The sequence below is a fragment of the Gobio gobio genome (assembly GCF_949357685.1).
Source record: "Gobio gobio genome assembly, chromosome: 24".
Lineage (NCBI taxonomy): Eukaryota > Metazoa > Chordata > Actinopteri > Cypriniformes > Gobionidae > Gobio > Gobio gobio.
In genome coordinates, this window is record NC_137120.1 from 9303706 (window position 1) to 9317008 (window position 13303).

At 37.6% G+C, this 13303-nt stretch overlaps 2 protein-coding genes across 7 annotated transcripts in view; both read right to left on the bottom strand.

The window, feature by feature from the left end:
- Nucleotides 1-5190, bottom strand: part of LOC307120290 (uncharacterized protein) — a 29904-nt gene extending 24714 nt beyond the window's left edge. The window contains exon 1 of one of the 3 annotated variants that reach the window (XM_079807258.1): nucleotides 4762-5190. In XM_079807258.1, coding sequence (XP_079663384.1) covers nucleotides 4762-4807 — 46 coding nt within the window. In that variant the 5' untranslated portion in view covers nucleotides 4808-5190. The remainder of the gene's footprint in view (nucleotides 1-4761) is intronic. The other 2 variants (XM_079807257.1, XM_079807259.1) reach the window with 2 other exon arrangements.
- Nucleotides 1-13303, bottom strand: part of LOC307120270 (uncharacterized protein) — a 911732-nt gene that overhangs the window by 271144 nt on the left and 627285 nt on the right. The window lies entirely within an intron of this gene.

Genomic DNA, 13303 nt, shown 5'->3' on the forward strand with positions numbered 1-13303 from the left:
TACCGGCATGTCAGACAGATCAATGCCTCCCATATGCTGATTGTAGGCAGGGATGAGTGATGGGCATGGGACAGCGACCTTTGCTTTGGCCTCTTTGCTCCACCGTTTGACAGAGGAAAGAGGTGTGATCCCACAGGCACTGCTAAGAAGGCTCACACAATTATTATCGAACCATTTCACTGCGAGCAGCCCTTCGGCAGACTTCCTTGATCAGCTCTTTGTCCGTCTTTAAGGTTGCTCCACCCATGAGGTTTGGTCAGACAGTGCCATTGCACCTGATGCCCAGGTTCTCTTGCAGGTTCTGGACCAAGTTGAAACTGGTGAAGAAGTTGTCACAGAAGACGACTGAAAGTCTTGGCAGTGTGATGGTTTTGCAGAGTGTTGTCACAAGTTTGGCCCCTAAAAGCAGTGCCTCCTCCTTCTCAGTTAGGGCAACGTTGAAAGATGTGGACGCCCCCTGATAGAGGAGAAAGTCATGAATGATGCCAGATGAGCTGGCCCGGCAGAACAATTTAAAGCCCCACTTGTCTGGCTTGTTGGCAATATACTGGCGGAGAGAGCCAGCCCTTGTGCCTTTATACGCCACCATGACCTCATCCACACTGTGCTGGTAAGTGGATCAGATCAGAAGACACTGCTGACGAAGCATGTCAAAAAGGGGGCGGATTTTGTAGAACCTGTCTGGACTGCCATTGCACTGCTGATTATCATTAAAATGAAGGTACCAGCGTAACGGCTTGAATCTTCTCCTTGGCATAATATCGGCTATCACACTGAATCGTGACTCCATGCACCAGTAGTCATCGATGGCTGGGAAACTGAAAACACCCATGAAGAGAACCATTGCCAGGAATTTTTCAATTTCTTCAGGACTGGTGCTGATTGGATCTCCCAGCTCCTGGGCAGCGTAGAGATTGGTTTGCTCAGAGATATGTGTAATCATCTCATCCGTGAAGAGCATTTTAAAATACTGAAAGGGTGTCTTTACAGCATCAGGGAGGTTAAAACTTGAGTCTGGAACCTGGAATGTCTCAATGTCTTCATGCCTCCACAATCTTCTTCTGCCGTCCTTTCCATCTGGGGGTGATGGTTCAGGTGTGTCCTGTAGCTCTGCCAAAGAAACAGTTTTCAGGGAGTTTTTCCCCATTCTCCTCTTCTTTTTGGACGGTGGTTTAGAGGATGAACTTGTTGAGGGAACCTCCTCCTCATCCATTGAATCAAAAGAAGTGTCCCCACTCTCTTCTGCTGGTGTGGGCAGATAATCTGGATCATCTACGGGGTCATCATCACTCAGATCCGCATCTGAGTCCTCAGGATTTTCTGGCACAAGGGCCAGAAAAGTGCGTGGTCTTGAACCATAAAATGATTTGGCGTCCATCTATCAGGTCTAAAACATAAAGAAAACAATTTGTATCACAAACCATGTACTCTTACAATGTTAGTCATATAGTAATACACAAACATAGTCAATTTTAAATTATGAAATTAATAGTAACACCAGAATTGGTATTAATTCTTCAAATTTATTCTTGATATTTACCATATACAGTACAGAAATTGTGAAAAATTATATTGATAAAATATTTTTCATCAAATATGTTATTGAATAATATTAAAGCAGCACTAGGTAGGTTTTGCTCTCGGGGTCCCCCTACAGTTGTGAAACAGTATTGTCCTCTACTACTGTCGTAAACTCTGTCATCCTACATCAGGGGATGCATCGCACGTGCATTTGTTGACATGACAACTATGATAGCCCTGAACACTGCAGAAGGAGTTCACATGCAGGTGTTCTGCTTGCATCGCGTTTGAAATGTCTTCATCCCAGGTACAGTGGCATATGTTTCAGCATGTCATATGAATATAATTTCATGAGTTTTATTTTATTTTTTTCAAATGCCAAATGATCGCGATGCTCACGTTTACAAGCCAGCGTCATTATAGTAGTCTAGTCTATTGGTTACCGTTTTACAGAATCTATATGATACTTCAATTTAATGTTTGAGTGGTAGGTAATAACAATATATCGTCAATATAATATATTGACCTACTTCAGCTCATGCCAACGAGCAAACGCTGGCCCAATGTTGATCCTCGTCCTGTCTTTAATACGATCACTTTCTCGTTTCCTCTTTTTGCATTCCTCCGACAAAACCTTTGCTTTTTTCTTTTTCTGTGTTGCCTCGGTTATCATACATCTGGCAAACAAAGGATAGTTGGGCTCGCACGTCCGAATTTAAGGAGGTGATGGTGGAAGTGACGTATATGCAGTAAAGCAGTCGAATTTTGTAGTTCTTTTTTTTCTCGGGTTACTACCCGAAACCCGAAGTTTAAAAGTACGATTAAAAACGATACAGACCCCATCAGGCTATGGCAGACGTGTCATTCAACCTATTGTAAGTCGATGTATCATCACAAGAGTCTTGAAAATATATTATGAAGGTTGAAAAGTTACCTAGTGCTGCTTTAAATTAATCATTTTAACAATACTAACCCTTTTGTTCATTGTAAATAGCTCATCAACTAATTTTACCAACATTAGCTAGCTTCTCTACCATAAAATGACAACTCAACCGTTTGGTAGAGCATGTTTTGAAAAAATTATTTGACCCTTATAAGACTTATTTTTGTTTAATTAAGTTACATAATTCAATTGAACAACTCCTCTGAAATGATATGTCAACACAATAGTCTTACCTTTAAAAGTCCCGCCGATATGCGTCATCAAAGGACAAGTAAATTTTCGTTGCGTCACGTGCTGTTTGAAGGAACACTGAAAAGGCATGCTGCTCACAGACACAGTGTCATCTAGTGAATTTTTTTAGCATTACACAACTACACCAAACGGTAGAGATGGCTCATTCAGGTTGAGTTAAACTGCAGTTTATTCTGATGCGTTATTAATGAAATATGATCCCAGAACAGCGCCACCCTCAGGTGACTGTATGGAGCGACAGATCATACTGGACGTGTCATTACTGGACACACTCGTTCTCTAAGGACATTGTGAATTACAGCACATTCTGAGGGTGGTGGAGTTCTGGGGATCATATTTCCATAATAACACATCAGAATATGTTCAATGAACGTTGCCCCTCACATCCGTTCTGTTTCTGCGCCAAAGCTTGCGCTTAAAATCCCCTCAAGAGAACGTTTGCTCAGAGATATTAATGCCGTTCAGATAATAAGACAATCATTCCATCATTAGCAGCTAAAACTACAGTTAATATACTCAATGTGTTCACAACTCATCATGTGTAGGGTCGCGGCAGATCAATGACTTTATAACTCGCAATTGCGACTTTATATCTCAGAATTCTGACTTCATGTCACGCAATTCTGACTTCATATCACGCAATTCTGACATTATATCTCACAATTCTGACTTTAAATCTCAGAATTCTGACTTCATATCACGCAATTCTGACTTTATATCTCAGAATTCTGACTTTATATCTCAGAATTCTGACTTTATATCTCACAATTCTGACATTATATCTCAGAATTCTGACTTTATATCACACAATTGCGACTTTATATCTCAGAATTCTGACTTCATATCACACAATTGCGACTTTATATCTCAGAATTCTGACTTTATATCACAATTCTGACTTTATATCTCAGAATTCTGACTTTATATCACACAATTGCGACTTTATATCTCAGAATTCTGACATTATATCTCACGATTCTGACTTTATATCTCACAATTCTGACTTTATATCTCACAATTCTGACTTTATATCTCACAATTCTGACTTTATAACTCGCAATTTGTGACTTTATATCTCAGAATTCTGATTTCATATCACACAATTGCAATTTAAATATCTCAGAATTCTGACTTTATATCTCCGAATTCTGACTTTATAACTCGCAATTTGTGACTTTATATCTCAGAATTCTGACTTTATATCTCCGAATTCTGACTTTATAACTCGCAATTTGTGACTTTATATCTCAGAATTCTGACTTTATATCACACAACTCTGACTTTATATCTCAGAATTCTGACTTTATATCTCAGAATTCTGACTTTATATCTCAGAATTCTGACTTTATATCTCACAATTCTAACATTATATCTCAGAATTCTGACTTTATAACTCGCAATTTGTGACTTTATATCTCAGAATTCTGATTTCATATCACACAATTGCAATTTAAATATCTCAGAATTCTGACTTTATATCTCAGAATTCTGACTTTATATCTCAGAATTCTGACTTTATAACTCGCAATTTGTGACTTTATATCTCCGAATTCTGACTTTATAGCTCGCAATTTGTGACTTTATATCTCAGAATTCTGACTTTATATCTCAGAATTCTGACTTTATATTTCAGAATTCTGACTTTATATCTCAGAATTCTGACTTTATATCTCAAAATTGTGAGGGGAAAAAAGTCAGAATTCTGAGATAAAAATTCGCAATTACTGTTTTTATTTTTTTATTTAGTGGCGGAAACGGGCTTCCATACTGCAGAGTGTCGTCTTTAAAACGAGACCAAACTTTGGTCTATAGCAAAGCATTCTTGAATTACAGCCCTGTAAGTTTGGATAGTGCATTTTCATGTGTATTCTCAAAAAGGGGGGTGACAGTTAAAAGGTTGTGTTGCCACCCACCCCTCATAAACTTCAAGCCACCCTATAAATAACTTTCTATCTATTTAAGGTTAGTTGTATCCATCGAAAGACTTCTGCGGGGTCATAGTGAAACAGAAAGTGTTCAAGAATGAACAGAAATCATACACTTACCGCACATTAGCAATAAAAACAAAACGGGCTTTGAAGTGCTCTTCATACTGCAGAGCTGCCAACTCTCACGCTTTCGCCGTGTGACACACGGTTTTGCCTGCTTTCACACGCACTCACGCCACACATCTAATGTCTCACGCAAAACAAAACAAAAACCGATCTTGGACCGAGACTCGTTCGTTCTTTTCGAACTTCTCGAGCGCCACTGAACCCTATGCGCTGCTGTCCATAGATATGTATAAGTAGATGCCTCACTAGCGACTGCTATGGCCGGGCCTCTATACGTATTCATACACTCTCTCTCTCTCTCTCTCTCTCTCTCTCTATATATATATATATATATATGGGTCATTCTCTAATTTAGGGTACATTTCATGTCAGCAAAAAAGCACAAGAGCACTGTCCTTTCTCAGTGGAACATTACCCACTGCGCAATGTGACGTCGTAGTGACGTCCTTTCTAAGTAATTTTTGGACGTCCAATTTCGGTCCACTTTAGGGGTTGTTTTGTAACGCCAGGCGACGTCTTTTTTTCGACGTCTCCGGTACGTCAAATGTTGACGTCCGTGGGACCTCCGTATATGGGCTATTTATAGTCCAAATGTGGTCGTTTGTGGACGTCTTTTCAACATCATATTTAGACGTCGTTTTTATGCAACTTCTATAAATGTAGTCATGTTTCAAGAGGGTGGAGGACATGTTTTCTGTACCATGCATTACATTTCCTGTAGCTTTGTTTCAGTAGCTAGTTTCGACAGGAAATGCCAGCATAGACCGTAAGGTCTCCAGTTGTTGCTGAGACAATCAAACTGAGTTTTTGGGAAATTATCTGGAACATATGCCACCTTCTGAAATGGGACTAGATTACTTTTCAAAAAACTCAATTTGATTGTCTAAGCAGCAGGTGATAAATGGAGACGCATACATAGGTGTAATGCATTTCCAGCTCAAACTAGCTGCTGAAACAAAGCTACAGGGAAATGAAATGGCACAGAAAACATCTCCTTCACCCTCTGGAAACATGGGACCACATACATACAACACTAGTTATACAAATAAGTCACAATTCAATATAGCCATTTCTTTATTTCCATCTTTATTTAAAAAAAAAAATCAGGGCATAGTAAATCCTCCGCCTCCAAGTCTTTGTGGTGCATGCTTGAGGTGCTCAGACACATTGAATTTGATGTAGTCCTCAGTGGCTGCAGAATCAAATTTCATGATCCCTTCTGCAAAAGAAAAAAAGACAAATGATTTAAATATATGCAACAGCATTCTGCAGTCATACAGGAAGTCAGTCACAATGGAAGACTTCAGCATTAATTTGACTTCAAAACGACTCAAAGCAGTTTGGAACTGTTTGAAAAAAAAAAAAGCTTTGAAAAAAAAAAACTGTTTCAAAAAAAAAACTGTTTCAAAAAGCTTTGCGTGAGAGCTAATAAAATATTTAAACAAGACAATTTTTCGTGTCTAATTTACTTGAGACAAGTATTGTTAGCCGTGTAATTAGCGGGATAATGTACATCCAGCCGGTTATCGCCGCAGAATAAAGCCCTTAAGTGGCAAGATCCCTCCGCTTCGTGTCGGGTCCTGATCACTCTGTCTGGGTTTACTCTGCGATAACCAGCTGGATGTACATTATTCTTTACTAAACACTAAATATTGTCTAATTATCGTTACTGAGAAAAACACAGAAAATCAAGATATTTTTTGTCAATATCGCACACGCGTTTTATAGTGCGCGTGACAAGTTTGCCGCTCAAAAAGTCAAGCTAGCTAACAGCTTTTCGACATGGTCTCTCTCCGTGACCATTCGTGGCTATAATCACAGCAGGTTTGTGAAGACGTGATGCTAAACTACCTACCACACGTACACATGGACATAAAAATCACTAAGCTGACCAAACTTGCCTTCAACTTAGAAAAGAAAAAATGGACTCACCAGCGAAAGCGATGCAGGCTGAATGTGCCGTCTTGCACGCAGAATTGCGTCAAATGCCTGGCGTGTGGCCTCGGCCAATCAGAACAGTGACTGGTTGGGTTATGATGATGTGCTACCCCAGCCAATCGGAGTGACGTTGACTGTTTTTTGGCTCAATTTGAAAGCCAAACTATATTAAATCCTTTCAAAAGGTCCAGTTATATTAGAACATTTGTAATTGTAAAGAGTAGTTTTTTATTCAAAATAATTTTATGTTTTATATATACGTTTATTATGCTAATGTTTAAATAGCTTCAGCATTTCATTTAACCCCTCTCATGTGTATTTAGTGCAAAAAACGAGTTCAGAACATGAATCTTGAGTGTTTTAGCTTTCAAGTATTAATCATGTTGATAACAACAATGTTGATATTTGTAAATAAAACATTATATATAATGTAAATGTTCTTGCACCTGTCATAGACGTCCAAATGACGCCCAAAAAAATTACCCAGTTCAAGGTCAAAAGTTGAACGTCAAATTGACGTCCAAGTTGGGTCATGGTTGGACGTCAAAATAGTGGACCTAGTTTGGACGTCGAATAGATGTCCAGAATTGGTCATGGACCGACGGACCCAATATAGACATGATCTGCACGTCTATCCGACGTCCAATGTTTAGTGGGTAAGTGTCTCAATATAGTCTATTAATTCAGTGTTACATATCTGTTATCTGCAGAGCTTAAACATGAACGGTTTTTAATTTTTTTAAATTAAAAACATGTTTTTACTTCAGAGTTTGTCAACTATGTTACGGACAAACAGGGTGTTATAAACACCATTAAATTCAGTCTTGCACTTGAAATTAAATGCAGTTTAGAAGAGTATTGAGTCTATTTCTGCCACACATACAATTGTTATTTAAAATTATTTTCATAATCAACCTTTTTTTAAAGATGAACATGCAATGCATTTATAACTGTCCTGATGGACAAGGATGTTTTTGATCATAAATCTCCATTAAAGTTATTTTTGATCATTAAAAAAGATGTTATAGTAAACTCCAACCTATGCAAATAAGTAGAATGCTTAAAAATGTCATCAACATCAATATTGGCTATTTTAACTTTAAAAATCTAAGTGTAACCTAGTTGACGATGAAAATCACACGGTTGACACTAGTAACCTAGTTGACAGGACATATTGTTAACCATGGACAATATTTTATTCATGAGACAGAATTTAATTAGCAAAGTTGCTTTTGGTGAAAACCTTTTATTTTAAATGTAGAATTATTAAACAGTACAGAAATGCACATAATTCCACAGAGAATACATTGAAATGCACACTAACAAAACTTTCAATTCACAAATACAGTGACGTAAAATCATCCTTTGTGCATTCAAAAATCTGAAATGATCAAACACTACCACATAAATTCATGTCTTCAACTTTCCTTGTGACCTGAGCCTGTGCCATGCCTCTCTCTGCTTCTCCAAATATGCTGCCCTTCTTTCAGGATCTGCATCACAACAAGCCCTGTATCTCCGCTGTCTCTCAGCTGCAGAGACATATTTAAATGTATAATTTTTAAAAGTAAAATAATATATATATATAAATGTATACACATGTTCAGGATATAAATAACATTGGAACAATTAATGATCATGATATGCCATAGAGCACTGATGTAACTTAGTTGAAAGATAGTTGAGCACTGGTGTAACTTAGTTGACTGTAACTTAGTTGACCATAACTTAGTTGACAATTTCCATATTTCTTCCCCATAACAGAAATGGTGGACCTAGCCTAGCTAACCACATGTCATTTTTTTGAGCAGGTTAATGTAAGAATACAACACAAAATTGCATTATAGTAAATAAAACTTTTTAGTCATGACAATGTACATAACATAGTTGATGGTTAATAATACGGCCGTGGACTAGTGATGTTACGTATGACACTGAAGCGTCGATGCGCGTATCGCGCATGCGACACATTTTGTAGTGAAGCTCCGTATCGGGGTGTGTATTGGTTTCCTAGAGTCACGTGATCGATGACAAATGAAGCCTCACTTTCTGTCCAATCACGTGCGCGTTTCGCTTTGCGTGTCAGAAGCTTCGAACCCCCAGATCTTACTTAATTACAGATGATCCTATCACACAATGTCCTTATTTTGTGTGTGTTTGTGTGTGGAGAGAGAGAGTAGGCCTACGTTAGATCTTATTGAATCATATAAGCTCATATTATATTTTATTGACACACTTTAATGGGTAAATTAATTTATTTACTGGACACATTAAACACAAACATATAAAGCTTTTATTTGTACACATAGCATTGAAACGATGGAGTGTGCTGTGGTTGCTTCATCTGACAGAGCTTCTTCCACAGACTTCTGCCTGCTTTATTTTAAATAAGCACCAGATGGCGCTGTTCTTGACACTCTCGAATCTTTGAATCTTTTCCCGAAACAGTCAGGGTAAAGCCTCACTGCTTCATGAGGCTTCATTTCCACATCCCTACCGTGGACAATATGCTTTTCTATATCAAATATTGAAAAAACTGAGAGGAGACTCACCATGGTGTGTTTGAAATGGCCGCCAAAGAGGAAATTGACATCACATGGTGCGGGTCACATGGTCTTGGGACAAACCATTTTTGAGTTGCTGGGGGAGGTTTTGTTTGTAACATAGTTGACCAACATTTTGTGGACACAAATAAATTAATATTTTTAAGTATTTAAATAAATAACTTGTATTTGAAACTATTATTTTCCTTTAATATTAAGACTTTTGTAAAAGATTGCAAAAATAATTAATTTATTTTGATGATTTTAATTGATGTTTTTGGGCCCTCAACTTTCTCACATTGAAATCAAATCATTGGACAAAACTGTACATTTAGGGTCATAATGACACATTTTAAGCAAAATGAAGAATATATTACTCATATTGTCTGTGTGATGTTATTTCATGAAGCAAGTTTACACATAAAATGTAATTTGTTTGAAAAAATGTGATTGTATAAGTATAATTAACATCAGTGGACATGCAATGTACCCTAAATTATAGAATCACCCATATATATATATATATATATATATATATATCCTTAAGCTCATCAAGCCTGTATGTATTTAATCAAAAATACAGAAAAAACAGTAGCCTAATATTGTGAAATATTATTACATTATGTTCTTTTTAACTTTTTATTAATCAAAGAATCTTGAAAAGAGTATCACAGTTTCCATCATTGACATTAAATCCTCATATGAGAATGATTTCTGAATGATCATGTGACACTGAAGAGTGGAGTAATGATGCTGAAAATCCAGCTGTGATCACAGGAATAAATTATATTTTAAATTATTTTAAAATAGAAAACCATTATTTTAATAATATTTCACAATATTACTGTTTTTTATCAAATAAATGCAGGCTTGATGAACATAAGAGGCTTCTTTCATAATGCTGCATAATATTCAAAAATGGTAATATAATAAAGTCCTTTCACGTCACCATTTCGCCAGCCTACACTTCACATAATAGGCCTGTAGTGGCACTTGGGTTTTGTTAACTTTGATAGTTTCATGAAATAGTAAACGGTGTATTAATATACATAAATACAAGTGAATTTAACACTTACCATTAAGTTGACTTTTGCTGCTGCATAGTTTTGTGCAGGGATTTGTTTGTTGTCAGTTAAAATCCATTTTGTCAGTGATGCAATTTATAAAATGAGACAAACCGCAGGAAATCGTTCCACAAACGTTAGTTTGTCTGTCCAATGTGTCCATGTAATTTTCAACCGATTTATGAATAAGAACAGAAAATTACCACTCCACTTCACATCGCCCAATGGAATTTGAACTTGCTTTGCCAGATCACGATTGGTTGGTGTGTATATACATGACAAATGGGCATTGGTGAATTGTGTAATACTTTAAAACATATAATATATAGATTTGTAATTAAATCAACACATTAGTTTTGATTATGGATGAAAAAAAAATATTGGTTTACTTCTTTCCCGTGAGGCCACACTCTCTCTAAAAGGACAATATTTGGCTCGAGAGACAAGTGGAACAGTAGGGATGGGAGATACCAATCTTTTTTTTTTTTCGATCCGATACCAAGTACTTTCAAGATCAGTATCGTCGATATCGATACCGATACCAATACTTTTATTAAATATTTTTATTTGAGTGATTTTATAATACATTTTGAAATCCATTGTTATTAATATAAAATAAACAGCAATAGACATTACTCCTTTTTTGTTACATTTATTTCAAATGACTGAACATTATTAATCAAATAAACATTTAACAATTTATATAACAAAAATATTATGTCACAAACCATTTTCAATGACGGTCAAATAAGGTTTCTACATCCAATATAAAGGTTTTTGTGATGGAACAAGAGCATGATGAAAATTTTCCACTTGAACCGGTTTCTGATCAGCTCTCTTGCTTTTGAAAATAGAAAAAGAATGTCTGTGAAAAGGAATTTGCACTGAAATCCAAACCAGGGATAAATGTGAGGCGTACCACTTCAAATTATTTAAATGTCAAATGAACTGAACTTAAGTTTGAATCATACATTTTAGTTGGAATCTACATTTCTTCATGTACTGATACACAGCATTCTTGTGTAATCCATGAAACTGAGACAGATTTGTAACTGCTTTATATGTTTTTGTTAAGGAACAAGAGAATGTTGACATTTTTCCCCTTTAGCCTGTTTCTTCTTTGACTGATCAACTCCCCTGCTTTAGAAAAAAATTCTCTCAGAAGGGACAGATGATGCAGTGATCCCAATATATTTTTTTGCTAGTTCGCTGAAAGATGGGAAGGTTTGCTCATGATTTTTCCACCAAACTAACGGGTCTTGGTTTCGGGGATCACCTTTTCCTCAGCATAGTGGCGCATTTCAATTATAGAACCACTGCTTCCTGATTGTTGTTGTTGTTGTGCCGACAGAACTTGAGAGTCAAAATCCTCCCATATGCCTCCAGCTGTAGCTGATGCAGTACACGGGGTCATTGGAGGAGTCACTGATGAGGCACAACTTGCTGTAGGTACTGAGACAGACCCAGGGAAAGATGTTGAGGTAGCTTCTGGTGGTGCAGCAGCTAAGTCTGATGTGGCCAAGTGGACATCCTGCATTTCAGACAGGAGTCGCTTTTTCACAACTTCTACATGATCTTTGTCACGAAATGCAAGGTGCTTAAACCTAATGTCAAGGAAGGTGCTGGCAGCGAGACTGTGTATTGTTTCAACCGCACGGAATCTGCGCTGACATTGCTGTGCCAGTTCTGTGGCAGAAGAGCTACCTTGATGCTCACTGGCAGCAGTTGCTTTAAGGAGCAGTGTAACTAGGGGAATGATCTTTGAGACAGAAATGTGTTTTTTTGCTGATACTTCACGTGTTGCCTCTTCAAAAGGTTTCAAGGCCTCAATGGTCAGGTGGACAACAGACTGCTCTTCATTTGTAAAGCACAGGGGTCACTCTTCTTAAGTAGACAGAGGGCTGTGGTAACTGGATCCATTTGTTCATGTAGCCTCTCCAACATGTAGAAAGCTGAATTCCACCTGGTTTCAACTGAAATAATCAGTTTATGTTCAGTTGCTTTTATTATCTGTTTAAGCTTTTCTGTGGCTTTTGTGCTGTGGTGGAAAAAGGATACAATATTTCTGCATTTTTCCAGGAGGTGAGAGATCTCAGGAGATGCTTTTATGGCATCTTTGACACGTGGGTAGTGCTTCCACCCAGCCTTATGCACTGCAGAAACCATATTAGCACCATTGTCTGTGACAACTGCAAGTACCTTTTGAGTTATGCCCCATTCTTCAGCTATTCTTTTCAGCTCTTTACTAATATTGTCAGATGTGTGCTGTGCACTGAAATGGCAGGTTTCTAACACACATTCCTGCATTTGCCAGTTGTCAATAAAATGACAGGTCACAGTTAAATATGCTTCTGTGGACCTTGAAGTCCACATGTCTGTTGTGAGAATCACATGGTCAGCTTGTTGTAATGTTGCCATTACTTTGGCTTTGCAGTCACAATACATTTTGTTTATTGTACCCTCCATCAACTTTTTCCGACTTGGCATTTGGTAACGTGAATCAAGCGTCTTGACAACTGCAATAAATCCTCTGTCTTCTACAAATGAGATTGGCTGCAGGTCCCTCACAATCGATTACTTTGTGGTAATGCAATTGTTTCTCTTACCCAGCGGGCACCTTGATGTCAATTTGATGTCAAATATGAGTCAAGACTTGACCAATATACTGTACACACCATTTTTAATTCAGTTTGGACAGCAATTTCTTCCAGTGTTAATTGGGTGAAAATCGGAAGTTAATCCCACACTTAAATTGATTTTATGTATATGTTGGCCAAAATTTTTGACGTTCAATTTACATCAAATCAATGTCATGTTTTAGACAAATTGAGGTCATATTGACATCACATTGACATCACTATCTCACGTCCGGGAGGCCATCGACACTGAGTACTCCCACCCTGCCATCGAAGGCGCTCAAGGAAGTCACAAAGAAAAGAGCTCTGACGGCCCGCCTGGCGTGGTTAGTGAGAGCGCCCTCCCTCAGGA